The sequence below is a fragment of the Rattus rattus genome, chromosome 2 (genome assembly GCF_011064425.1).
Source record: "Rattus rattus isolate New Zealand chromosome 2, Rrattus_CSIRO_v1, whole genome shotgun sequence".
Taxonomy (NCBI): domain Eukaryota; kingdom Metazoa; phylum Chordata; class Mammalia; order Rodentia; family Muridae; genus Rattus; species Rattus rattus.
The window spans coordinates 68961933-68989299 of NC_046155.1; the positions used below are offsets into that span (position 1 = coordinate 68961933).

At 42.1% G+C, this 27367-nt stretch overlaps 1 protein-coding gene across 1 annotated transcript; it reads right to left on the minus strand.

The window, feature by feature from the left end:
• Positions 1-1093: 1093 nt before the first annotated feature.
• Abraxas2 (abraxas 2, BRISC complex subunit) lies at positions 1094-26154 on the minus strand. The gene is made up of 9 exons (XM_032892410.1): positions 26040-26154; positions 20884-20974; positions 17271-17307; positions 14704-14770; positions 11708-11898; positions 10028-10147; positions 7974-8058; positions 5267-5381; positions 1094-3237 (listed from the first exon to the last, which is right to left on the minus strand). Exons 1-9 carry the CDS (start codon positions 26136-26138, stop codon positions 2768-2770), a joined length of 1275 nt encoding a protein of 424 aa, XP_032748301.1. The 5' UTR covers positions 26139-26154; the 3' UTR covers positions 1094-2767.
• Positions 26155-27367: the final 1213 nt, after the last annotated feature.

A 27367-nucleotide genomic window follows, 5' to 3' on the forward strand; every position in this document is an offset into this window, starting at 1 on the left:
TATGCATTACCAAAGCTGGCTTTTTATGCAGGTGTTGAAGATCTACACTTGGGTCCTCATTTTGATAGCAAACACTTTACTCATTGAACCCTCTTGACCACTTCTTAAAGTACATTATTTCATGTGTCCATGATGTGTAGACACAAGCGCCATGGTATATGTGTGCAGGTTAGGGGATAATTTTGTCTCTCTCTACCTTTGTATGGACTCTGGGGACTGAACTCAGGTTGTCAGACTTTGTAAGCAAATATTTTTTCCTGCTGAGCAACCTCACTAGCCTTTTTAAAAACCTCCTTAACGTAGTTAAACTATTTTGTTAGAGTAGTATCACCTGCCCAATTGCCTGGCGTTTAAAGCTCTATATCCTATTTAGGGACGAGATTTCCAATTTTCTGTTTTGACACTACTTCAGAAACACCAATCACACATTTAATTATGCATCACTCAACTGCCACAGCTCGACTGAGTTCAGAACACATTTGCTGGCCCTGTTCTGGGAGCCCACATGTCCTACGATACTCTCAGAGCACCGACTTCTGCTTCCCAGTTGCTGGGTGACCAGGGCAGAGCAGTCACTTCAAACCAGAGAGGATCTTCTGGGTAGGTGCCATCTGGCCTCTCCAGGCTTCAGCTTTATCCACTCTGGGTACTTCTCTATATAGCTCTGTTCTCACCACACCATCCTTGCAATCAACATGAACACTTTGGGCACTTGTATTCCTTTTCAACCAGACAGACAGGTCCATATGGAGACCGAGAACAAGTCTTAATGCCCTTTAAAAACGACTTTCCATGGCTGGAGAGATGGCTCAGTGGTCAGGAGTGTTTGCTGCTTTTACAAAAAAATCACTTTAGTTCCTAGTTCCTATATTGGAGGCTACCAATCATCTGTAAATCTAGTTCCAGGGGACCTGATGTTGTCTTCTGGACTTCACTAGTACCTGCACACACAAATGTACACCCCAATAGATACACACACACACACACACACACACACACACACACACACACACGAAGTATTAGAAAAAAATCCTACCCAATAGGCACCACACACTGTGACAAGAACTTGCTGGTACTCAGACAGACACTAAAATAATGTATCATGATTAAATAAGTTTTTATTGTCACATTTAACTGCTTTGTCAGATATACACTGTATATTTCAGTATGGCATAAAAATAAGAATATTTTCCTGAATGTCAAAATCTGAACAGAGGAGATGGCGATGGCACTTGAACAAACTGGGATTCAGACCGTGCTGAAGCTGCTAGTAAGTAAGGTAGCTGAGAAAAGCTGGAGCACTGCAGACAAAGTGACCCCCGACATCCAAATCAAACGGAAGTGGTTTGAGCCCAGAAAAACGAGGACAGCAGTTACAATGCAGACCCTGGGGCACAACCCAAGCAGGGCAGTCCAGCATCTCATTTCTAAGCCTGTATCCACTGTCTGAGACTGGGAGCTGGAGCTCATGAGTAAATATCACTATAAAACAAAATGAATCCTTTGGAACCAGATTTTAAGCCTTTTAACGGCGTCTTCATCCTTACAGGTTTTAACTAGTCCAAGGAAAGGCTGGTCAGCGCCAAGCATCATGGGCTGATTGATTGCCATAAATGGTAGGTCTTGCCGTTTCCAATTCAGTGGCCCAACGTACTCAAAACTGGTTTTTAGTGGTTTCACACATTCTGGGCAAAACTAGAAAACAAGCAGTACTTAAATAAAAGCGTAAGTGCATCCCAATGGTCTCCACACATTTGCAGTTATCTCCTAAATGGCAACTTTAGGAAAAGAGAAAAAGTATGGTTATTCATACTTGACGTGGATCTCTGCAGTCCTCAAGATTCCTGGATATTTTCTTAAAAATGTCTTTCCTCCACAACTCTAGCTGGGACCTGCCACACCTAAGTACACTACATCCTTTACACAGGAACTTAGTTAAATCCACTGTGTCTGGGATCTGGTCACTACAGACTCAGCCTGGCTTCTCCCTTCTGCCATCCACGGGTGTGTGGCCTTCCTCTAAGACTCCAGAACAGAGGCCAACTGTGCTGGTGCAGCCCAGCAGTTGCTGCTGTACCAAAAGACAAGGAACTGACTTCAGGACACTGATCTGGATGAGTACTCACTGGGGATTAGTATTCCTACATTTGGAAAAAGGCAACCATTTTAAGTGACAATACGTATCAGGCTAGTAGAAAAAAGTTGAAACAAAGCCCTCTCTTCCCATCTTACAAAACCATGCAGACGGGAGAAGGAATGTCTGACTTGTTCCAATTAGGCTTCTTGGAATTAACAAAATTTCTTTTCTGGCAAAGATGAATTTGGCTCATCATAGAAAGGTCTTTGAAGGCTGCTGCTAAATTCGTTTCCCTTTGAAAAAGCAAATTTCAAGGCATGATAGTGCAGAGGTAAGTTTCTGACTTAGAGAGTATTTATAGACTAATTGTGCTTAGTCTCTGATCTCTGATTTATCTTAAAGAACAGACTACACTGAGGAGTTTCACTCTGCCTAAATTTACTAGTACATCCATGAATCGCACCAGAATTAGGACAATTTGATTATCATAATGATTTTGTTGTGAACCTGTGCACTGTACCCAGAGGTGAGGACCAGTGGACAGAGGATTCTGGGAGTTCTATGCACAGGATGCTCCACTCAGGAGCCACGGCATCTGAGAAAGAAGGTCTCCCCACAGATTAAGTCCTCAACAACACTCAATAAGCCATTAAGAAAAGTAGTGCCACGTGGAGAGTGTCATTTGTTTACTTAAATCTGGGAGGTCTGAGTGTTCCTGGGGTCCTCGTCGGGATGTGTCGTGGGCCGTGAATTCTTTGAATGTGAGTATTCGCTATGAGGGGACTCTGCAGGGTCAATCAAATTTTCATAATCACTGTCATCTGTCTCCTCCCCGCTGTCTCCAGCTGCACTCTGGGAAGGAAGAAGATCTGCTCCACTTCCAGTGAACTTCAGTCCGGCACTGGTGGAAGCATAGTTGGAAGAGCCCACAGCCTGAGGCCGGGGCATGAAGACACTCCTTTCCATGCGAGAATGGCTCAGAGTACTTTCTTGATTGTTTGGGTGGAAATCGGAGTAAGGAGGTGGAGGATCAGAGGGCTCGGCATCTGCTAGAGCACTTCTCCCTTCGGCTGAAAACCCAGAATATGGCATCCGAGGGCTGAATGCTGGCTCCAGGCTTTCAGATGGCATCTGTCTGCTTAACAGGGCCTGTTGCAGTCCTGCACAGAAACAGGGAGAATGTCTTAACAAGTTCTGCGTCTTCATAGCTTTTACCTTCACTTGTTAATGGTAACGAATGTTCTGGAAATGAGCAGCAATGCTGTGAACTCATCATTGCTAATATTTTATAAATGGTTTCTCTATACATTAATTTTTTTTTGCATATCAAGCATCAGACAGTTACACAGTCTCAAAAAACAAAAAACAAAAAGTAACCAGAGTTTAAAGTCCAGGCAATCTGATTAGAAGTACAGCCCCATGAAGCAGAACATAGACTTGTAACTCCAGATTTTGAGCTATTTTACCCATCTGTTGCCCACTGTGCTAAAAAACTTGGGACTACCAGCTGACACTGAAAACCATTCTTAATACCTTTACAAGTCACATGAACAGGGAATATTTATCCTATCAAATGCCATCTGCTCTTCTTTTAGTGCATATTTGTGTCTGTGCCTACCATTTGCATAAAAGTGGCCAATGAGGCCAGAAGAGGGCACTGCGTCCTCTGGAACTAGATTTCCATATAGTTGTGAGTTTCCCCACATGGGTGCTAGGAACCAAACTTAGTCCTCTGCAGGAACAGCAAGATCTCTTAAACCATCTCTCTGGCCCCCAAGAATTTGGTGCTAGAAACAGATAATATTGCAATACATTCAAAAATCTGAACCAAATTTCTTAGATCTGTTCTGACTTCTATCTGCTTCAGCTTTCTCTTTGGTCCTCTTGTTTCAGTTTTGGAAACTTGAGCAACAGCATGAAAACAGCATTTCTCACTAGGAAGGGAATGCCCTCCCTCCCTCCCTCCTTCATGTGAACCTGGTGTTTGCGTAGTGTAGGATTCTTGCCAAACTGAAAATATGGCTCAGTGAGTAAAAAGCTTACCTAAGAAGGACAAAGCCTGGGGTTCAGTCTCCAGCACTATGTAAAAGTGTGGTGGTCCTTGTACTAATTTCCAGAATTTGGGAAGAAAAATCAGGAGAATCAGAAATTCTAGGTCATCTTCAACTACAGAAAAAGTTCAAGGCCAGTCTAGGATATACAAGACTCATCATTACAATTGTAGGGACTAAGGGAGGAGGGTTTTCAAAAATGGTCTCAAGTCATTTAATGGATACTTTGATAATAAAATAATGAATAGTTTAGCCAGGTAACATGACCGTAATTCTAGCTACTTTGAGCTAGACATGGTGGCAACATGGCTTTAATTCCAGTTGAGGCAGGTGGATCTCTATGAGTTTGAAGCCACCCTGATCTACAAAGCAGAGGTCCAGGACAGCCAGGGCTACACAAAGAGCCCTTGTCTCTAAAAACAAACAGAAATTCTAGGTACTTTGGAGACTGAGGCAGGAGGATCACAAGTGTTAGGCCTGCCTGGATAATATAGCAAATTCAAAGCCTGCCTGGCAGCTTATGAACATTGTCTCAGAAATAAAAAGTAGGGCCAGTGAGATGGTGCAGCAGATTAAGAACCTGGTCTCCAAACTTGACAACCTGAGTTCAATCCCTGGGGCCTACACAGTGGAAAAAGAGAACCAACTCCTGCAAACTGACCTCCCACTGGTGCTCATAGTAAATAAATAAAAACAAATATAAACAAACAGATGAATGAATGAACAAAAACAAAACAATATTAAAAAGTAAAGCTGGGCATGGTAAGCACATGACTTTAATTCCAACACCCAGGAGGTAGAGTCACGTGGATTTCATGGAAAGACAATCCTTATCAGGCACGTAGCATACACCTGTAATCCTAGGACTTGGGAGGCTTTGGGGGTCAGATCTCAAGTTAGAGGCCAGCTTGGGCTACAGAGTAAACTCCAAGCCCACAAAGGATACATAGTGAGACAGTGTATAGGATAAATATAAAATAAGGCTGCAATAAAATAGAACAATGCCAGAAGGGCTGGAACGTAGGTTAGTGGTGGAGCACGTGCCTAGACCTGGGAACCCTGTGTTCAGGCACAGTCCCCCACCCAGTGAGCAGAGCGAATCTCATACTGAACAGGAGATCGATCTCTAGGTGCTTACTTCTTTCTTGTTCCTTTTCATTTTTCTTCTGAGTGATTTGTCTTCTCAATTTGTTCACTTCTGCCTGACAAGATTCAACAACTCGCTCACTCTTTTCTACATCTGCACACACTGCCTGAGAAGAAAAAACACAAGAAAAAAGATTAGCTTCAAACCCAGGCAGGAAGTAATCTACAAATTCAGCTTCACTACAATGGAAAAATGGGACTGGAGAGATGGCTTAGCACTTAAATTCAGAGCATTTGCAGCTTTTCCAGAGGACCCAGGTACGATTTCCAGCAGGCTCACAACCACCTGTTACTCCAGTTCCAAGAGATCCATATCTTACTTTGGCCTCCAAGGTTACCAGACATTGAAGTCATCAAAGTTAAGCACAGACATGAAAGGTAGAGCAATCTTGGGTGTTCATGAAAACAGAGCTGTGTTCCCCCACTTCCCTTTATGAGACAAACACTATGTAGTTCAGATTGGCCTCCAACTGGATATCTGTCCCCCAAAGCCTCCCAAGTCCTAGGATTACAGGTGTATGCCTGCTCAGGATTGCTTTTCTTCTGTGTGTTCATATGCTCAGTTAAGGGTTGGGGATTTAGCTCAGTGGTAGAGCGCTTGCCTAGGAAGTGCAAGGCCCTGGGTTCGGTCCCCAGCTCCGGAAAAAAAAAAATGTCTATGTGTTGGGGTTCACACACAAAGATGAGAGGAAAGCATCAGGTGTCCCCCTCTACCACTCCCTGCTTTATTTCTTTGAGAAAGTTTCTCTCCCTAACATGGAGTTCATGAGGTTTTTGGCTAGACTGGAAGCTGGAAGCTAGACAAGAAGCTATTGATTCTGTCTCTGCCTGCTTAGTGCTAGGATTACAGGTACGCACAGGACCATACCCAGCTTTTTACACGGATACTGGGATCTGAACTCTAGTCCTCATGCTTGAGCCACTTTTTCCAGCTTGATTTTTTTTTAAAGGCTGTGTATTGGAAGCTGTATTATATTAATCAATACAATGAAGAATCAGTTTTAGTCATCATTTTTTAAAAAAATTATCATTAGGGACTAGAGAGATGGCCCAGTGGTTAAGAGCAGGACTGCTCTTGCAGAGGACCTGAGTTTAGTTCCTACCACCCATTGGGTGACTCATAACTACCTGTAACTTTAGCTCATTGGAATTATCTGGTCTGAGTGGGTACTTGTGTGTGCGCTTTGGTACTTGTGTGTGCACGCAAGCGCACACAGAAGCACGCACATGCACACACACACATTTAATACATTTAAAAAATTAACAAGTGCAGAATTAGCATGTATGTGTATGGCTGGGGTTGTGCCATGCCATGATTACATGTGGAGGTCAGAGAGAATATTGGTGGAATCAGTTCTCTCCTTCTACCTTTTAAGTAGGTTCCAGGGATCAAACTCAAGTTCCAGGGGATCTGATGCCATTGTCTGGCCTCTACAGGCACTGCATGTATATGGTGCACATCCATACACAGGCAAAATATCCATATACACAGGCAAAATATCTATATACATAAAATAAAAAATTAAGAAACAGATAAGATAGATTTAACTAACTGAAAATAATTATAAGGGAAATCTGAAAAAGAAAGTAAGTTTCAAAGTTGAGGTTTGAATGTATGTAATTCAGCTACCAATAATGACTATGAGAGCTGGCCTTCTTTAATCAGCAAAGTAATGTGTGACACCACTTAGAAGCTGTTTGGCTAGTATAAACCATCTGAAAGGGCATGGTAATGAATTCAGGACAAAAAACTGTTTTCTACCACACATTCCTCCCATAGCAGAAATATCAGAAACTTCCAGGAAAGAAGTTTGGCACAAATGAGTGTGAATACTGTCCCCTCCACTTCCTGTGTGAACACAGGCCCTGGAAACTGCACTGTACCACTTTGCCCTTTTACTGAGGCTTTCCCCATTTTATCTTATTGTAGTCTTTGGTTTTTCAAGACATGATTTCTCTGTGTGGTCCTTGGCTATCCTGGAACTCACTTTGTAGTCCAACTCAGAGATCTACCTTCCTCTGCCTCCCAAGGGCTGGGATTAAAGACATATGCCACCATGCCCGGTGGCTTTCCCCATTTTAGATGCTTCCTTCACTCCTCCCTCTATCTGCTGTGGTCTTTCCCAGGCCTAGGAGAGTTTCAACTTTGCCACTTTTCTTCTCATTCTCAAATATAAGTGCAGTGGGAAGGACTGTCAGCAAGTGGCTGGCAGTTGGAGGTGGTACCATAAACACGTTGCATGATGGACCAGGAAAAGACAGATCCCACTGCAATCTTCTAACTCCACAGTGGCGGCTGGGGGCAAAATGAACTGATTAGATGGAAGCAGAGCTAGACTGGGTGTGAGCTTTTGACATTGTCTCCCCTTAGAACATAACTGACAGACTGTTCTTAGCACCTCTCTTCAAACTCACCTTTGAAGGTACTCGCCCTGAAGAAGCACCACTGCAAAGGGGTCCTGCATGTTCTAGGAAGCAGCACTACTAAGTCCTGCAGTGCCTCTGCCTCAGCACGCGAGGCAGGATCTGGAAGCTGATACCGGACTACGTTATCCTAGCAAAGTCCATCCTGACTTTTGAACCACTGCTCATTCATTGGTCAGCTAAAAGATACATTCACTTACTCACTCATTCACTCATTCATTCATTCCAAAAAAGTAGGGTTTGAGCAATATGAACAAGTTGAAAATACCAGTTACCTGTACTTTCTCCTGAAGTGCATTATAAACCTGATAAATTGCCCTGATGTCCTTCATGACTCCATCCTTGTCAAAAAAGTCAGTACTAGAAGACAGGAAAAAGATGTCAGAGTTATTAAAATCACCACGAACATCACTTCTACCACAGCATTAATTATGTGCTGTGACTCTAAGGTGAGGTCTAAGCAATAAAATGGGTATCCTGATAGAGTTACAGGAAGGAAATAAAAAAGAAACTAATTAAAAACAGAATATTTGGGCTGGAGAGATGGCTCAGCAGTAAAGAACACTGACTGCTTTTCTAGAAGTCCTGAGTTCAATTCCCAGTAATCATCTGTAATGGGGTCTGGTATGTCTGAAGACAGCTACAGTGTGCTCATATGCATAAAATAAATCTTAAAAAAAACAAACAAACAATATTTTTCAGTGACTATGTTTATCCTTTTTTTTTTTTTTTAACTATTTTTATTTTTAGAGAGGGTCTTTCTATGTACCCCTGGCTGGCCTGAAACTCATTATGAAGTCCCGGTTGGTGTGGACAGCATGACAATCCACCGCCCTCTGCCTCCCAAGTACTGGGATTAAAGGTGTGTGTAATCACATCTGGCTGTTGTACTTTTCAAAACCTGAGGAAAGCAGCTTGAGTGATGGCTCAGAGGTTAAAAGCACTTGCTGCTCTTGCAGAGGACCTGGGTTCAGGTCCCAGCACCAACACTGCCAATCAGAAAATCCATAGCTCTAGTTCCAGAGGATCCAATGCTCTCTTCTGCTCTCCTCAGGCACTGCACACACAGTGAGTGGACACACATACACCCAGGCAAACAGTTACATATGTACAATAAAATGTAAAAGAAAATCTTTAAAAACATAATACATAAAACGAGGAAAAATACAGTAAAATTATCTTTTTAGTAAGTATAAAAAAATTAGTACTTTTAGGGATTCTTTTATTTATGTGTCTGTATTTGCCTAAGTGTATATAGTGCATGTATGCATGTGTGTGTGAAGGTACACATGTATGTTTGTTCATGTGTGTATAAAAGTGAGCTCCAATGTGTATGCTTGTGTAGGGGCCAGAGGTCACTGTCAGGTGTCCTCTTATTTCTCTCCACCTTATTGTTTGAGACAGAGTCTCTCATAGAACCTGGGCTTCTCCATTTTGGCTGTTTTGCTAGCTGACTGGCATGTCCCAGACACCTGTCTATTGTGTGCTCCCAGTGCAGGAGTTATAAATGTGCTATGCCCAGCCCAGCCTTTGATTTTTAACTAATTAATTTGTTTTATGTGTATGAATATTTTATTTGCACGCATGTCTTTGATCCAAATGTACACCTGGTACTTGCAGAATCCAAAAGTGGGTCTCCTAAGACGGGAGTGGCTGTGAGCCACTGTGCAGGGGCTGGAAACAGAACCCAGGTTCTCTGCAAGAGCAACAGTGCTCTTAATCATTGAGCTCCCTTTCCCCAGCCTCCCACTCACCTGTTTTTACAGGATAAGAATCTAAACTCAGGTCTCATGCTTGCACAGCAAGTACTTAATCTCTGCTGAGTGTCTCTCCAGCCTCAGTTTTTTAGATTTATTTTCATCTTTTTGAGACAAGGTTTTACTATGTAGCAGAGGCAAGCATAGAAGTCAGCAGAAATCCACTGCTGCTTCTTCCTGGGTACTAGGGTTACAAGCATGCACTACCATGCCCTGTAGGGCAGGTTTGTTTTGCTGGGTTTTGTGGTTATTGTTGTTGTTGTTACTGTTTTGTTTTGAGGAAGGGTCTTACTCGGTAAGCTGGCCTTGAACTTATGACCACCTCCAGCTTCAGCCTCTCAGGTGATGGGAACGCAGGTGTGAGTCACCACACTAAGCTTTAGGGATCATTTCTACAGTTTATTAAGAACAAATTCTGATATATGGTGGGGATATTGTTGGTGGCCTAGAGAACTTTCTGTTTTCTTCAATTTCAGTTAAAACAAACTTGACTTTGCATTTCTCCTTACACTTTGAAAAACATCAACAAAGAGTACCATTTCCCAAAGAACCCAGTTTACCTTTCAACTTACCCATGCTCTTTAATAACTTTGGCATAACTCTGAGATGTGTTTGGCACTGAAGACACTTTGTACTCTTGCTGGCTAGTATTGCCTAGATTGGGAATAGCAAGTGATATCCTTTGATTATACCTATGAGGAGAATTGAGAAAAACAGCATGTAATAAGTACATTTCTCTTATATCTGAGGCAGGGTCTCACTGTATAGCTTATGCTGGCTTCAAATGTACACTCTGCCTATTCAGCCTCCCATGTGCTGGGATTATTGACATATGCCACCATACTTGGCTCTACTGCTATGTTGCCTGGCTAAGTGTTCAACTTGTGGGCTCAAACAGTCTGCTCCCCTCAGCACCTCACTGTTGGGTTTACAGGTTCATATCACCATTCCCAGGGTTAAAAGTATTCCTTCAAGAATTGGAAATGACAGGGTTTGATTCCCAACACCCACCTGATGGCTCACTATCACCTGTAACTCCAGTTCCAGGGGATCCAACACCCTCTTCTGGACGTACCAGCATCAGGCACACATGTAGTATAAAGAAATACATGAGGGCAAAACACATACGTAAACATTTTTTTTTAAAAAATGTAAAGAATTGGGATTGGAGGCTACAGATGTAGCTCACTGGCAGAGTACTTGCCTAGAGTGCCCAAAGCCCTGGGCTTAATACCCAGTACCACATGAACCAGACATGGTGGCACACATCTGTAATCTTGGCTTCTTAAGAAGTAGAGGCAGAAGGATCAAAAGTTCAAGGTCATTCTTAGCTACACAAGCAAGTTCTGAGCTACACGGTTAGTACCCAGTCTGTGAGGGATCAACAGGGAGATCAAAAGAGCAAACAATCAACCCAGGAGGATCACCACAAGGTCAAGGCTGGCCTGGTCTACACAGCAAATTCCACGTCATTTGTACTACAGAGCAAGACCCTGCCTCAAAAACAAAAAGCCAAACAAAAGGATAAGGTTGGCCCAGACTCCTGTGTCTCCATAAGCTAACACAAAGGGCTGCGGCCATCTCGGATGCATAGTCAGCAACTTCCTTTTCCTTAAAGCAAGACTCTGCTGAATATTCCTTGAGGGCAGTGGCTCTAGCTCATATATTATCTGCATGTCAGTGATTGACAGATCCTGAAGAAATACCTAGAGGATATCTAGTGAAATTCTAAACATAGTTACCAAACTGTAACTATTTCACTGATGCTGTCTACTGATCCTATGAGCACATTTCCAGAAAGAAAGCTTTCTGCAACTCCCAAACAGAAAACGTGGTCACGTAATGTTTTCACAAGGTCACAATGCAAAACCCTCATCACTAATAATGAATCATTTTTACAATTTCTGTCTTTGCATTCTGTGTTCTAAAGTCACAATTAGACTCCAAATGTATTGGAACTATTTTTACATAATGGGTCACAAAGAAACAAATTAAGTGCACACCTATAAGCATAACAAACGTATCTAGGTGATACTTACTCCAGACTACTTTAACTCATTTACAAGCCCTTGGGAATCTACTTGGTCCTGCCTGCTGAGTGTTGGGATTACAGATGCAGGCTGCCATGCCCAACTTCTACACAGGTGTGAGGGAGCCAGAATCTGACCCTCATGCTTGCTTTACCCACTGAGTCCTTCCCTCAGGCCGGGAGTCTCTCTTTTTATGTACAGCTGGTGGGAAGCTGGTTTTACCTGCGATTTGGTCGAAAGAGAACATATTCTAAAGCATGAGTAGAATTGTTGGCGGTAGAGATGAAGCTGAAGAGAAGGAAAACAAGGTCTGGCACGCCGAGGATGCGGGTGAGCTGCTTGTGGATGACTTGCTCTCTGTAGGACATCTGCTGCTGGGTGTTTCTCCGGAATCTGTACCATCCGATGACTTTCTACAGCAAAACCAGAAGACAGGACAGTATTAAGAGCTCAGTTAAGGGTTGGGGATTTAGCTCAGTGGTAGAGCGCTTGCCTAGGAAGCTCAAAGCCCTGGGTTCGGTCCCCAGCTCCAGAAAAAAAAAAAAAAAAAAAAAAAAAAAACAGCTCAGTTAATTCAGAATGCATCCAAAGGAGCACTTGTAAGCAAATGTCCATGACAACTTTACATTGGCTAGCCCAGAACTAAGAACAACCTTTCTGTCAACAAGTGAATGGATGAACTGGGTAAATTGTGGTACACCTGCATACTGGAATCATATGCAGTAATAAAGAGGAACAAATCACCATGGAGGAATCTCAAAATAACTATGCTTGGTGAAAGAAGCCAGTTGCAGGTTATGGAAAATAGATGCTGAAGGATCTTATTAGTATAAAATTCTAGAAAATGAATTTACAGTGACTATAGCATAGCCTCTTACACTGTGTTGTGACCCCATATAGGGTCACATAACTAAAAAACTGGTTAACAGTAAAAAGTTTCTAAATGAGAAATGATCAAAAATTAATTCAAACTCAAGTATGTAGGGCTTACGAGATGGCTAACAGGTAAAGGGGCTTGCCACCAAGACTGCTGACATGACTGTGATATCCAAGATCTACACAGTAGAAGGAAACATAAAAGGACTCACACAGGTTACCCTCTGACCTCCACATCTGTGACATGGCTCAGAATGATTGCCCAATGAGTGTGTGACACTCAGGTAAACACATCCACAATGAACCTGAGATGTTTGTGCCAGCACTTCCAATGCTGCACTGCATTAATTTCCGCTCACCAAGCACTCCCTCCTCATTCCCACCACACTGCTAGTACCTCCAATTCTGCGCCAGAGTGATGGGCAAACAATGACACTCATTTCAATTTGTGGTTTTTGGTTGAGGTAGAATTCCTTTCATGTGTGTCCTGGCTACTATAGACTTCTTTTTACATCTTGTAACTTGCCTGTTCTCTCAACCTTTTTCTTTCTTTCTTCCCTCCTTTTGAATACTTAGTCTCCAGTTGCTGTTTGGGGAGGCTTAGTGGGTATATGGCCTTGCTGAAGGAAGTGTGTCACTGGGGGTTTTGAGGTTTCAAAAACCACATGTTACTCCCATTCTGTTTCCTGTTTGATTTGAGATGTGATCTCTCAGCTGTTTCAGTTTCCATGCCTGCTATGCTGTCCAGCCATTGCAGACTCTGACCCTCTGGAACTATAAGCCCTTTCTATAACTGGCTTGGTCACAGTGTTTTATTTACAGCAATAGAAACCTAACTAAGCACTTGTCAGGTGGGTTCTGGGAATAGAATTCAGGTCATCTACAAAAGTAAATGTGATCTTAACCATTGAGCCATATCTTCACCCCTTCGTTCATTTTTAAAAACTTTAAAAAGAATTTCTTAAAAATTGATCTGTATGTGTGTGCATTGTTTTTACAGATGCCACTGGAGGCCAAAAGAGGACATCAGATACCCTGGAGCTGAAGGTACAGGCAGTTGTGAGTTGCCTAGCATAGGTGCTAGAAATTGACCGTGGGTCCTGTGGGAGAGGAGCAAGAACTCTTAGCTACCAAACCATTTTTCCAGTTCCTTCATATTTGGGGACATAAGGTGGTGGATGGTGCTGTTTTGAGACAGGGTGTCAGGTAGTCTAGGCTGGCCTTCAATTCACAATGTAGCCAATGAGAACCTGTAATTTCTGATCCTGCAGTCTTTCCACTTCTTAGGTCCTGGGATTATAGGTATATGCTACCATGCCCAGCATAAATTTACATTTTCCAGGATTATGTTTTGACTATAAAACCAATACATGTTTATGAGGTTTCACCTGAAGCTCAGGAGCTACAGCAACTGAATGCTGCTGGAGGAGGGCAAGCCATTTTGCACTGGGTATGTGGACACTGGTAAGTTACTCATGTACATCTAGGCAGCACTTGGACTCGGTGAGTTAAAGAAATGAAAAGAGGGCATGAAGATGAAGGAGATGAACGTTAGGAAGAGGTCTAAAAGAAGCAGAGGGAGTTGGGGGTGGATAGGATCAAGAAATACACTACCTATGTATGAAACTGTTAAATAAGTTTAAAATATTTTTAAAATTAAAAATCTACAAAATTATTTTTCAAATTATAAACTAAAGAGAGTGAAGCATCCATTTGGACTGACTTAGGGTTTTACTGCTGTGAACAGACACCATGACCAAGGCAAGTCTTATAAAGGACAACATTTAATCAGGGCTGGCTTACAGGTTCAGAAGTTCAGTTTACTACCACCAAGGCTAGAGCGTGGCAGTATCTAGGTAGGCCTGGTGCAGGCAGACCTGAGAGTTCTACATCTTCATCTGAAGGCCCCTAGTAGAAGGCTGGCTTCCAGGCTGCTAAGATGAGAGTCCATACCCATACCTACTCCAACAAGGCCACACTTACTCCAACAGGGCCATATCTTCTAATAGTGCCACTCCCAGGGCAGAACATATAAAAACCATCACATGGATTATTGTTAGTTTTCTGTATTAAAGTTCACTTTTCCCCCCAAAGTTTAAGTAAATGAGATCACATTATTAAGACTCATCCTCTCAATGATATAGTATAAACAGTATTTCGAGTCTATAATTTACCTTTAAAACCTACTCACAGGTGTAGCTCAGTGGCAGGGCACTGGGTTTGATCTCCAGCACCAACAGAGAATGCCTATCACACAGCAGATATCATGGGCCCTGGCTGCTCTTCCTTTTGCATGCTAGAATGTAACTTCTAAATTGGAGCAAGTAATACATAGAACATACCTTCCTCCGATCTTTAAGAATTCTGTCCAAACTCTCTTCATTCACTTTGCTTGCATAATCATAAAAACTGTTTTTTAAAGAAGAAAAAAATAATTAAAATGCTATTATACTGTGAATAGGCATAACCATGGGGCCTACAGAGCATCTAACCCTAAGAGATGCAACTGCTTCTCCTCCAAGGTTGGTAAACAGAGAATCAGCCTAAGTGCTTTCTTGATGGGAAGCTACATTTTGTATCAAATACTACTCAAGAGATTGCTTCATTCAAAAGACATTCCTTTCATGGGTGGAAAGTAATCAAGTAATTACAAAATGTGTGCTTTCAAATGGCTCCACTACTTTGTTTCTAAGTATCAATTACTTATGAAAAAAAAGATAATAGCAACTCATTTTCTGAGAAATGAGGGGAAATGAACATCTGTGGAATGTTTAACCAACCCTCAGCTAGATGCTTTTCTATTACATGTTCCAGCCACAGTGCTGAGGTACAAGTTCATCTCAATTCAACAAGGCTTTCTGCTGCTTTTATAGGAGACAGCAAAGCTAGCCAACTGGATGATGGAGGGTCTTGCACATGCTAAGCATGGTCCAAACTGCACAGCTAAGGGGACAGGCGAAGTGGACTAAAAGCCAAGTCTGGCTAGCTTCTAACAATATGCTCACCTCCAAAACAAACCAATGTGGGTTGTCAGATGTACTGACAGGATGGTCCTTCCTTGTCCCTGGTTATAGTCTTAGAAATGCCTCCCACCACACACTTCACAGGCAAGAAAGCATTCCTGAGTCAGGGAAAAACTGACTCAGAGGTCAGGAGATCCCAGCTCCAGCCCAGTAGCACCTCTTACTGCAGGATGGAGGACAGACTACCTATCCTACCGGCTTCTCCTTTCCTGCTTTGTAAAGCAAGAAGCTTGAAGTACAAAGATGATTTCTAAGATTTCCTTCAATTCTAAGTATGAGTCAAATCCTTGTTCTGAGAGTTCTGCACTTGCAATGTCTTGTGGTATTACTCAGGACAGTGAGACAGAACATGTCCAGTGAAACCTGTCATGCCCGCAACAGACACATCCATAGCCAGGCAGAGATAATATGTGGTCCAAAACCTGATCATCTTTCCAGATGAACCCACAGCTGCTCACCTGGCTTCCCTGCTCCTCTTTCAGTTATGTGGAAATGGAAAGACTTGAGGTCCTTGGCTACTTTGTGGCCTCACTTATAGGAAGCCACCCTGTTTGATGGTAATCCTTTGAAGTATATAAGGAATAAGGGTGTATGCATGGGGTGAGGATGACAGAAATCTCCAGGAGTGCTAGGTGTTTGCAGAGGGGTCTGGGTGAAAACAAAAAGGGACAAACATCAGGAAGAACCAGGCAAAATGACTAGAAGGGATGAAGGAAAGATATGGCTACTAAGAACACGAAGGAAATGATGGCCGTGGTGACACATATCTTTAATATACTTGGGGGGCAGAGGCAGAGGACCTCTGTTTGTCTGAAACTAACCTGATCTATAAGTTAGTTCCAAGTCAGCCAGGACTACATAATCCTTTGAGATCCTGTCTGAAAGAACAATGACTAATGTTTATGTAGGCACATTGGAAGGAAAATACCAGCCTGGGGTCTGGGAGGGGAAGAGGGAAGAAGCAGAGGCAGGGGAATTTTCTGAAAGACACAGCTCAGTCCTCAGGTGGAAGGGTATGGGCTAAGAAAGAGGACAGAGGACTGAAGATGTAGCTCAGTAGTAAAGGGCTTGCTTAGCAGTGAAGACTCCCATCATACAGCCATGCAACAGAGAGGCCTGGTGGGAGTGTGGCATTATCTACTCTTCACTCCAGGCGCCCTTCTCCTGCTGCTTTTCTCCTTCAGAATGTTTCTCTGCCATCAGGTTCTGTCCTTCAGTGGCCATATTAGAGAACTGGTGCATATTAACCAAACACAGAAAGAAATGTTTGTATTCCTTTTTTTACTTTGAAATAAGGTCTCACTGTGTAGGCTTTGAACTCACAGAAATCCACCTGTCTCTATCTCCCAAGAGATGGAATTAAAGATGTGCACTACCACTACCTGGCTCCTAACGCCTTTAATTTTAAAGCTGATCACTAAAAATTAAATGTACATTCAACTGTGATCCCTATAACTAACTTTATCTATATATGATCTTTGATTAACTTTCTTCTCTAAGTAAAGAATTCTCAACTGCAAGGTTGAAGGGAAGGCTCATACTAAACCACTGACACTATGATTTATATATCCCCTTCCCTCTTTCCACTGGAGCACAGTTCTTCAAACATAGTTAGCATCCAATAAATAAGATTTTGGAGCTAAGCATGGTTGCACACTTGAGAAGGAAGATCATGAGTTCAAGTTTAGCAAGATCTTTTCTCAACCAAACAACAATAAAAACACATACACATATAAAACCCCAGAAATAACAAACAGAAAAAAAATTGTAAATAGATGAGCACCCTTAATTAAACTTATAACATAATCAGTTACAGGCATAAATTTACTGGTTTCAAACAACTTTTTCAATGAGGACCCAAAATTATAAAACCAAATGTGTCTTACCTAAAGAGTTTTGAACAGGGTTGATGGTTATGGATTTCTGTAACCAGACAAAGGAAATCAACTTAGTTAATCATGTAAGACACAGGCAACTAAAAAATAGCTCAGGGTTTTTAAAATTTCCTGTATTTATCTTATGTACACGAGTGCTCTGTTTTCACGCACACCAGAAGGAATCAGATTGCACTGCTAATGGTGTTACGTTACCATGTGGTTGCTACAACTGAGCTCGGGACCTCTGTTAAAGAGGTCAGTGCTCTTCATCGCTGACCCATCTATTCAACCCTATCTCAGACTTTTTAAAATAAAGTTTAGGATAACCAAGACCATTTTGTTCCTGTAAACAGGTAGCAGTGTATGCTAGGAAGGCGGTGCCGCTGCTTCTCATTACACCCAGACAGAGTCTCAGGACAAAGCAGAATGGAGGCAGAGTGAGATGTCTGCTTCCTGAGTCCCTGTGTGGTGAGTGCACGTCTGACAGCTATTGTACAGCTTACTCAATCTTACCTATTTAAACAAAGCATCATAGGAAGAAGTAGCCACTGACTGGAAGCATTTAATCAAACTGGATAAAAGCTGTGGGGACAGCTTTGGAAGAGAAGGGCCTCAACTTTCCTACCATTAATAACCATGAACTTAGGCCAGGTGCTTGGAACACTGGATGTCCATTAACTCTTTCAAAGCTGGTTGGTATTAAGGGAAAGTCATTTATAAGACCGATCCTAATGGCTTCTGAAAAGATGCTGGGATTAAGCAGAATGAACAATTTCTTCAAGCTCATCAGGGGGCCACGGACTGATTTTTTTTAGAAGAGCATGAGACTAATTGACTATTCAATTCTATTTACCATATTCTCCCAGAGAGCAACTCATCACCTGCTGTTTAAAAAAGAGACAGCCTTGGGATTTTAGGCAATGATTTTACCTCAATTAAAATAAAGCCAGAGCCTTCGAGGACAGAGCTATTCTCACTAGTTAACACTGCCAAACCACACGTATGGATGCAGGACTGACACTGAAGAAGAGTTTATATTTGCCTCACTACGGCACCAACTCATGGCACAATGAGAAAATGTCAGCTACGAAAGTCCTTCTTCTGATGCTTAAATGATGCAGGACATGCGTGAGTTACTTCACGCACTGGTGGTCACTGGGATGTGGAGCATGGTAGCAAAAGTAATACTTAAGATTCAGAAAAAAGAAAACTTATCTTTTACTTAAAGGTAACACTATTTGTTTACTGAAAACCCTAGAAGCAAGTTTTGATGTCTGAACAAGTAGTAGTCCTCAAGCTAAACTGTCTAACAGCTTCCTTCTTAACTTACAAATCAGATTAGAGACACACCATAGACATGACCTAGGCAAGATACTCATGGGGGAAATATCTGTATAGTATATGTGGAGGGCCTGGATTTGACATCCATACTTGAATATATACTGGAAGTGCAATTTTTGCAGTCACTTAACTACGTCTGGCAATTTAGATTTAAAACAAAACAAAACAAAACAAAACAAAAACATCTATTTGCCTGCTTGCAACACCATGGCATATGTGTGGAGGTCAGAGGACAATTTAGTCTTTCCTTCCACTGTGTGGAAGGAAGTCTCAGGACCTTATGGTGGTAAGAGGTGCCTTTGTCTATTGAATTAGTTCACTGGCCTTGTATCTATCAATTTAACCTTTACTTACTAGATGAATTTTAAAATCCTAGGTGCAAATAATAGCTAACTACATACACAGATGACGTAAGAGATAAAATTCTATTTAGAGTTTTAACATGTATCTGTGTCTCTGGAGATAAAATTCTATTTAGAGCTTTAACATGTATCTGTGTCTCTGTGTGCACCTCTATGTGCCTGGCATAGCGTGGAGGTGGTTCTCTCCTTCCACCATGTGAACGTCAAGAATCGAACTCAGGTTGTTGGGCTCACTGCAAGCCCTATACTCAGTGAGCCACCCTGCCAGCTCAGTTTTTAGGATTTTAAAGAGTTAAGCAAAATGAAACCCCAAACTTCCTGATGAAAGGCCCTGCACACAAAACATGTCTTTGCAAGGCAGGGAAGGGCTATGTGAATGCTATTATAGTCTTTACTCTTGCAGACAGATCAGCTGTTCTCCCTCAATTCTAACTCCACCTCAGTCTTACCCTTGCCCCCATGCTCTGTACTAGAAGCCCACTAGAATAGAATTAGTGATTTGATCCAAGTGTAAAAGCCCAGACCCCACTCAGCTTCACTTTAAATTCTGTTTCAGAGTTAGAGAGATGGCTCAGTGGTTAAGAGCACTGTCTGCTCTTCCAGAGGACCCAGGTTCAAGGACCCAAGAGTGGGTACTCAGATCCCAGTACCCACATCAGACAGCTCACAACCACCTGTAAGAGGGAGCTGATCCAGACACCTATATTCACATATATATATACTCACACATCTGTGAGAGTGTGTGTGTGTGTGTTCTTTAATACATTTGCTATATAAATAAACAAAGCATCCCTTGCTCTATTCTGCTTATGAAGACTCCACTTGATGATATGTTTAAGGCATTCCTGAAAAGACTATGCTATTTATCAAAAGGAAACTGGTTGAAAGGGAGAGGATACATTCATTAACCCCCCCGCCCCTCAGCAATCTTCCCCAGAGTAACTGTTGAGTGCAGCCTTCGGACTCTTAGGAGCATGCGGAGCTGTGTCTTTGCCAAATCTTCTTGGAAAGACAAAGACAACACCTTCATTCATTATAGCACAGGGTGAAAAAAATCAACAACAGACTGATCCAGAGGCTTCAGCTTCACTGTGGTTTTGAGGACACTATCAAGCCAGCTGCTGAGTAAGAAACAGCTTTAGAAAAGACCCAAACGTGCAGCTGTGCACTCTAAGTGACATAACATCTTATATAACTTGTTTTTACTAAGAAAATATTTACTTTAGGGATTGCTCAGCAGTTAAGAACACTGGCTGCTTATCCAGAGGAACTGGGTTCAATTCCTAGCGCTCATATGATGCCTTGTAACCATCTATAACTCTAGTTCCAGGAGATACAACAACCTCTTCCGACACACACGTGGTTCCTGGACATACATTAGACAAGCCACCCATACACATAAAAACTAAAAATAAATAAGTAAAAACAAAATTTAAAAGATTTATTTAGGTCTGGCATGGTGGCACATGCCTTTAATCCCAGCACTCTGGAAATGGAAGTAGGCAATCTCTTTTGGGGACAGCCTGATCTACAAAAGTAAGTTCCAGGACAGTCAGTCAAGGCTACACAAAGAAACCCTATCTAACTGAACTACACTCCCATTTAGGAGCCAAAGAATAAAACAAACAAGTACACATTTTGAAAAGGGTATTTCTGGAGCTGGAGAGATGATGGATTAGCAGTTAATGCTGCTTTTCTAGAGGACCTACGTTTGATTCCCAAGACCCAAACAGTGGCTCACAACTGTGTGTAACTCCAATTTCAAGGTATCTGAAATACCTAGAATGAATTTCTAGCTTCTAGTCACCAGACTTCCAAGGGCACCAGGCACACATATGGCACACAGACATACTTGCAGGTAAAATATCCATATACATAAAATTAAAGCTATATATAATTTATAAAGACTGCAAGCTTACCAATTACTTGTAGAAACTCTGTGTTGCTGATTTGTGAGTCACTGATGCTAAACGTTTCCTCTTGTCTTACCTCTCCCAGCAAAAATCCTTCCTAAAATGATAGAAGAAAATAGCTGGTTAAACTTAAAGATGATTTGTATTAAAACTGAAAGAAAATTAGGATGTATTTTATATCAATTTTAACAATAATCCACATAAGCTTGGCATGTAAAGTGCTGTTTTATAAGCCAGTAACTGGATCACAGCAAGCTGGTCTAATCTATTAATAGGATCATATGAAAGAAAATATTCCAAAATCACATATCACTGTGAATCAACAAGTCTCCCTGTTTTTTGGTGAGTTCATTACTTAAATCCTAGAAAGTCCCACAGCATGCTTAGACAATTGCAATATGCCATGGTTGCTTATATAAAGTTATATATAACTTCATGTTGCTTATATGAAGTTATAACTTCATAAAACTTACTTTACTGCTTTAAAACCACCACTAATAGTGAACAATAAAGACAATGGCAAGACGGGCTGGAATGAGAAATCAGGGTTTCAGCCAACATATTTGCCCACATCTAATAAACACAAGGCTTATTTACACTTGTGGAAAACATCTATTAACACAGTCAACATAGAATTCCTTTGCAAATTACCAGTTTGAGCACTTGCAGCCATGCCCAGTACAAGCATGGCTGGTGAGGATATACCCTATAAGCCAAAATAACCCTCCTGCAGAGAGGACAAACTGATCCACTGTCTTGTAATCTCTCTCCTGAATGACCCAAGACTTATTCCTTCCCTTTGCTCAAATGGCGCCTTAACTGTGAGGCTCTGCCCAACTAACATATAGGAAATGACACCTGCCATGCACTTTGTCCCCATCTCCTGCCTCCACATGTCTTCTCCATCTACCATGACTTACAGGATCACCAATGCCTGCTCTGGCTGAAATGTAAGCTTGAGGCAGGCGCTGTGCTTGTTCACTGGTAGGACTGTTGCACTTATGGCACACCCAACACTTATTGTGCATCAGATACTAATTGCATAAAATCCACTGCAACAAGGCCTTGCTCTATATAATCCTCCATTTTCTGCTCAAACCAGCCACAGAAACCCTCAGTTTAAAAACATTTCTAACTGCTAGTCTACATCTCTGAGTGGAGAGGGCAAGAAAGATATTTTGTGGCCTCCCTTTTGTATTTGACTTGAGGGAGTGTTTGCTAGGTGTGCAGAGAATTTGCTAGGAGATGGGCTGCCCTAGGTTCTACCCACAGCACTGCCAGCCACCCCAAAAGAGATGAAGTATTCCAAACTTCCCAACTCAGCAGTCTTAAATCTGATGTAAGTACAGATTTCCTCTGCAAAAACAAACCTTGGGCTGGGGATACATGTGGGTCAGTAGTTCAATTCCCAGCACTACAGGGAAAAAGACAAGAATTGCTCGGACTCAAAACAGATGACTATGACTACTAGAAATACCGACTAACTGGTTCTGGTGGTCCAGGACAGTAGTGTAGTGATATTTTTGAGAATTCTGGAATCTTGGTTTCTTTTTTTTTTTTTTTTCTTTTTTTCGGAGCTGGGGACCGAACCCAGGACCTTGCACTTGCTAGGCAAACGCTGTACCACTGAGCTAAATCCCCAACCCCGGAATCTTGGTTTCTTTAAAGAACACAGGAACATTATAAGAATGTGTTGTCATTTTAATCCCAGGTGTGGGGATTAGGGCTGCTCTGGACTGTCTGCAGCAGATAACCATGCTTCCTCATGCTCTAGCAGAGGCAGGGTGTTGTCAGCTGCAGATAGTTTCTGCGACTGACTGTGTAACATTTGGAATTCTAGGGACTTTTTAGCAGGTACATAAATGCTAGGGCCCCTGAGAGGTGTAGTGGGTGGCTGCTGGTTGCCTGGTCTATATATGGAGTTCCAGAATAGCCAGGGCCACACAGAAGAGACCCTGTCTCAAAAAAAAAAAAAAAAAAAAAAAAAGCAAACAAAACCTCACATGACATTAAACATTCTAAAGTTAACTAGGAATGTTTATTTATCTCTGGTCTGGATTATCTGAGTAACTATTACATCAGTGGTTCTCAACCTGTGGGTCATAACCCCTTTAGGAGGTTGAATGATACTTTCACAGAGGTTATGTAGCAGATACCCTGCATATCAGTTATTTACAACTCATAACAGTAGCAAAATAGTTATGAAGTAGCAATAAAAATAACTGTATAGTTGAGGGTCACCACAACATGAGCAACTGTATTAAAGGGTCACAGCGTTAGGAAGGTTGAGACCACTGGATTACATTATAACAGGAAGAGGTAAACCACAGGCCCAACTTTGTTAGTGCACAGTCTGCAAGGTAAGAATGGTTTCTACATGTTCAAATGGTTGTAAAAATTAAAACAGATGTCTCATGAACTGTTAAAAAGCATTGGGTACTCAAATTTCAGTGCTATAAGTTCTTATTAGAACACAGTCACCTCATTTGTTCATGATCTACCCTTGTTCTTTCCTTACAAGAACTGAAGAGGTATTAAAGAGACATATGACTCCAAAACTTTTTAAGAAGAGAGAAAGTACCATCTTTTATTATCTGGTCCTTTTCAGAAAATGTCTGCTTTCCTTCAAAAGCTAAAAAAAAAAAAAAAAAAAAAAAAAAAAAACAACAAAACTTTTTTCTGAGGTGTTATTCAGGGCTGTCCAAGAAACTCTCAAAACCAAAAGTCTAACTGCTATTGTCCTTGGTTGCCTCCAAGAGGTAGAAGTCCCTATTGCTGAAGATGCACTGTGCACTTCAGAAAACTGAACCCAGAGGCCCAGAGTTGGAACTGATCTGAATCCACCCTCCCTGAGGACTAGCTTTTATGGTACCAGAAGGCACCATTCGAGCCTGACGGTTCTACCCAGCTATAACACTTATGAACCATATCAATGACCAGCATCACAATAACTCCAAGGCTGCAGTAGTGGCACACATACCTTGGCAGTAACCACCAGCTCTCTAATTGGACTTAAGATCTGCTCAATAAAAGGAAAACCATGGCTGATGCCAGATGACTAACCAACTCCTTTGTGCTAGTGAAATCATGGACCTTGGAGAACCTACAACAATCACTTTACTAAACCAGCATAATCCCTAATAACAATCTAAACCTTTGTCTTTAGACTCACAGATAAGTGTAGTCCTCACTCCTTATCAAGGAAACATCTCTTTGCAACAAATGGAAATATTACAGAAAACCATAACCAAAGGCACAGTTGTGGAGTGCAGTTCCAGTGAATACATTTGCAAAACTCTCCCATACCTCAGGCTCAGGGAACATTGCAGAAGAGAGGGCAGAAAGACTGTTAAGTCTCACACACATGACTGCCCAAACATGTTTTTAAAAATGTTTGCTAACCTTAGCTCCACAGAATAAGTTTGGCTTTAGATTAATTTTCTTAGACCAAACAAACATGTCTTACAAAAGTAAATTTTGGTTCTTCAACTTTAAAACTGACATTACTTTCAAGTATTCCATATCCATAACTGGTAAGGTTAATACAAAAGTGATAATCATATAAAACACAATGCAAACTATTGGCCTTGTATAAAATTTCTTCCCTCATGCCAAGTATGAGATAAATGTTAAGGAGATTGCTATTAAATGGCTAGAAATCTAGCGCTAGGTTTAATGTTATATCCCTGAAACCCCTGCCCCGAGGAGGTTGGAGGTAGGAGGACCAGGAGTTCAGGGCCAGCTTTGGTTGTATGACACTATCTCAAAACAACAAAGGATGAGTAACAAAAGAAGAAATAGAACTATGGCAATTTCTAGAAATATTGTCCAAGTTTCTTATCTTTATAATAATCTTGCCTTATAAATAAACTATATTCCTAGGCATTCTATAAAACAGAATAAACAAGCACCAACTCATAACTGTGGTCCATGGACACTAGGAACATTACAACCACTTACATTATTAAGAGCTGACTGCAATACCAAAGGCTAGGAGTTCAGAGCTGTCTTTAAGAAAAAAAAAAAAAAAGAAAAAACTGTGCTGAATATATTCTACCATCAACACTGCAGAGATGAAAAAGAACAGCAAATTCATTCCACTCAATTTACTAATGGAATCACTTTTCAGAATCAGTCTTTATTAATGGAATCGAAGATTGCTGACATCAAACCAAATCCAATTTCCCCTCCAACTACTGTTGTTTTGAAATGACAACCACAAAAAGCCCAATCTCTTATTTAACGAATTTAAACCGTTCACCAATAACAACACACACTAATCGCCAAATGGTGGGCAAATTATGTCCTGTAAAAGCACCTATATCACAAAGAATTTCCAGTCAGAGGTCACTGGCATTGAAAGGCAATTCGTGGGGTTGGGGATTTAGCTCAGTGGTAGAGCGCTTGCCTAGGAAGCACAAGGCCCTGGGTTCGATCCCCAGCTCCGAAAAAAAGAACCAGAAAAAAAAAAAAAAAAAAAAGGCAATTCGTAAAATAAAGTCACTGAAGAGAGACTTTGCTCCTATGAACTCCATGCCCTGTACATTTCTGATCGCTCATATGTGGGCCTGTCACTTCCCTATTAAGACTAGTTCCGGGGATTAGGACACTCGCTGAGGAACTAAACAGGCAACTTTGAGGAAGTGCAAACAAGACTCTGCACCTAACATGCCTATTCACACTCTCCATTTTCCACTGGGGTGAAAACATACACAGTCATATCTGATAAGTATGAACGGTGACAGACACGACGACCCGTGAGGCCGGGGGTCAGGACTTGGATCCTCTCCTCTCATAAATTACAACCCAGATCTCTGAACTCTATCCCGACCCAAGGCACTCAAGTTTGGAAGCCCGACTCTCAGCGAGGGGTAGGCACCCATTTTTGGCTAGGCGACTCCTGACACCGGCGGGGCCGGGCGCTTTAGGTCCGTTGGACTGAGAACAGCTGTGCCAGGACCCGCCCGAGGCCGAGAGCGCCAAGAAAAGGGCCCGCGGAGTACTGGAGCTGGAAGGGGGCGGGAGCCGCCTGGGTCACAGCTCATCGGTTTGTCCCCGGGATTGAGGGCCAAGCGTCCAGCGGTCGTCGCTTGGCCGCAGGCGTCCGCCTGAGGAGAAAGCCGAAGGCCCCCAGCGGCCACGGCAGGGGGCCCGGCACCTACGTGGTCGGCGTTGCTGTTGGCGCTGTGGAAACACACAGCGCTGAAGGTGTAGCCCGAAATGGAAGCCGCCATGATGGAAATCTCCACCTCCCCCATCATGCCCCGCGGAGGATGCACAGCCTTCCGGATGCCCCGCCACTGAGCATTCTGGGAAATGAAGTCGTCCAGGCTACCCCAAGCTAGGACAGGGAAGTAAAGGATTCCAGATCAAAGAGAGCCAGCTTCTTCTGTTCTGTGTGCCCTTTAGACAGCGGCCTGACTGTACAACCTTGTTATAATCCAGTTTGTCCGTTCTGCAAATGAAGTTGAAGGATGAAAGGTCGGAGATGATTCAAGCAATTGAAAAGGTTGAGATTTGACTCGGGAACAGCATGATGTAACTTCAACTTGAACAGACCACTTTCCCTGCCTGGTTGAGACTAATGCTTAGGAGAAATGGAAGGGAAGGAGATCTACAATAATCCCTGACTGGTGTAGTGACAGGGGAATTTTGGTCAGAAGTAGTGGAGCTGATAAAACGATTGGATTCTGGATTGAAAAACAATTTCAAATATAAGCCATGTAGTGGCAGAAGGGTTGCAAGTCTGAGGCCAGCCAATGCTACATAGATTTGTTTCAACAAACAACAACAAAACCTACAAGTTTGACGAAAATCATAGAAGACAAAAGCAAGAAGCAATGAATAAACTATCAAACTTAGGAAAAAAGGAACTCAGGGAAGGAACTAATTCTTCTGCAACTTGTTAAGACTTGAGAATTCCAAACTGGGCTCCTGATTTCCCTGTAAAGTTGCTTCTTGCTCCTTTTCCAAATTCAGCAAATAAAACTGTTTATGACAATTGCTCAAGTCAAAACCTTTGCAGCTAACCCTGACAACTTCTTTTCTCTTGTTTCCTGCATCAGATCAACTAAAATGGTCTTCAAAACACATGGAGTCCTATAATTCACTACCAGCACATCTGCCACCCCGATCCAAAGCACCATTATCTCTCTCCTGGTTATGGCAACTCCTCAGAGAGAGTCCCAGTTGGTGGCAATTTTGCCCTTAAGAGACACTTGACATTATTATTTTTCCAATGCCAACCCCAGGGGAAGGAGCTAAACTCGGGAAAGGCCTCATAACAGAATTAACTAGTCCAAAATGTCAAGGTAATGAAGTGATGCTGTTAACCTGCCAAATATATTAACACAGCCAGTGAAATGGTTACGTTAATGTTTAAATATAGGGTATCAATTATACTTGGCCGATCTCCAAATCTTACCTTGACATACCACCCCCATCTCCTATTTCTGATAATATTTCCTGCTCGGCTACCCTGGTGTACTTG

Bases quoted from the DNA above. Each gene is read 5' to 3' on its own strand.
- Abraxas2 (XM_032892410.1), bottom strand. From the start codon at position 26,138: ATGATGGGGGAGGTGGAGATTTCCATCATGGCGGCTTCCATTTCGGGC. The intron at 11,899-14,703 runs GTATGTTCTATG...GTTTTGCTGTAG, and splicing joins TTCTTAAAGATCGGAGGAAG to AAAGTCATCGGATGGTACAG. The intron at 8,059-10,027 runs GTAAGTTGAAAG...CCTGTCTTCTAG, and splicing joins AAAGTTATTAAAGAGCATGG to TACTGACTTTTTTGACAAGG.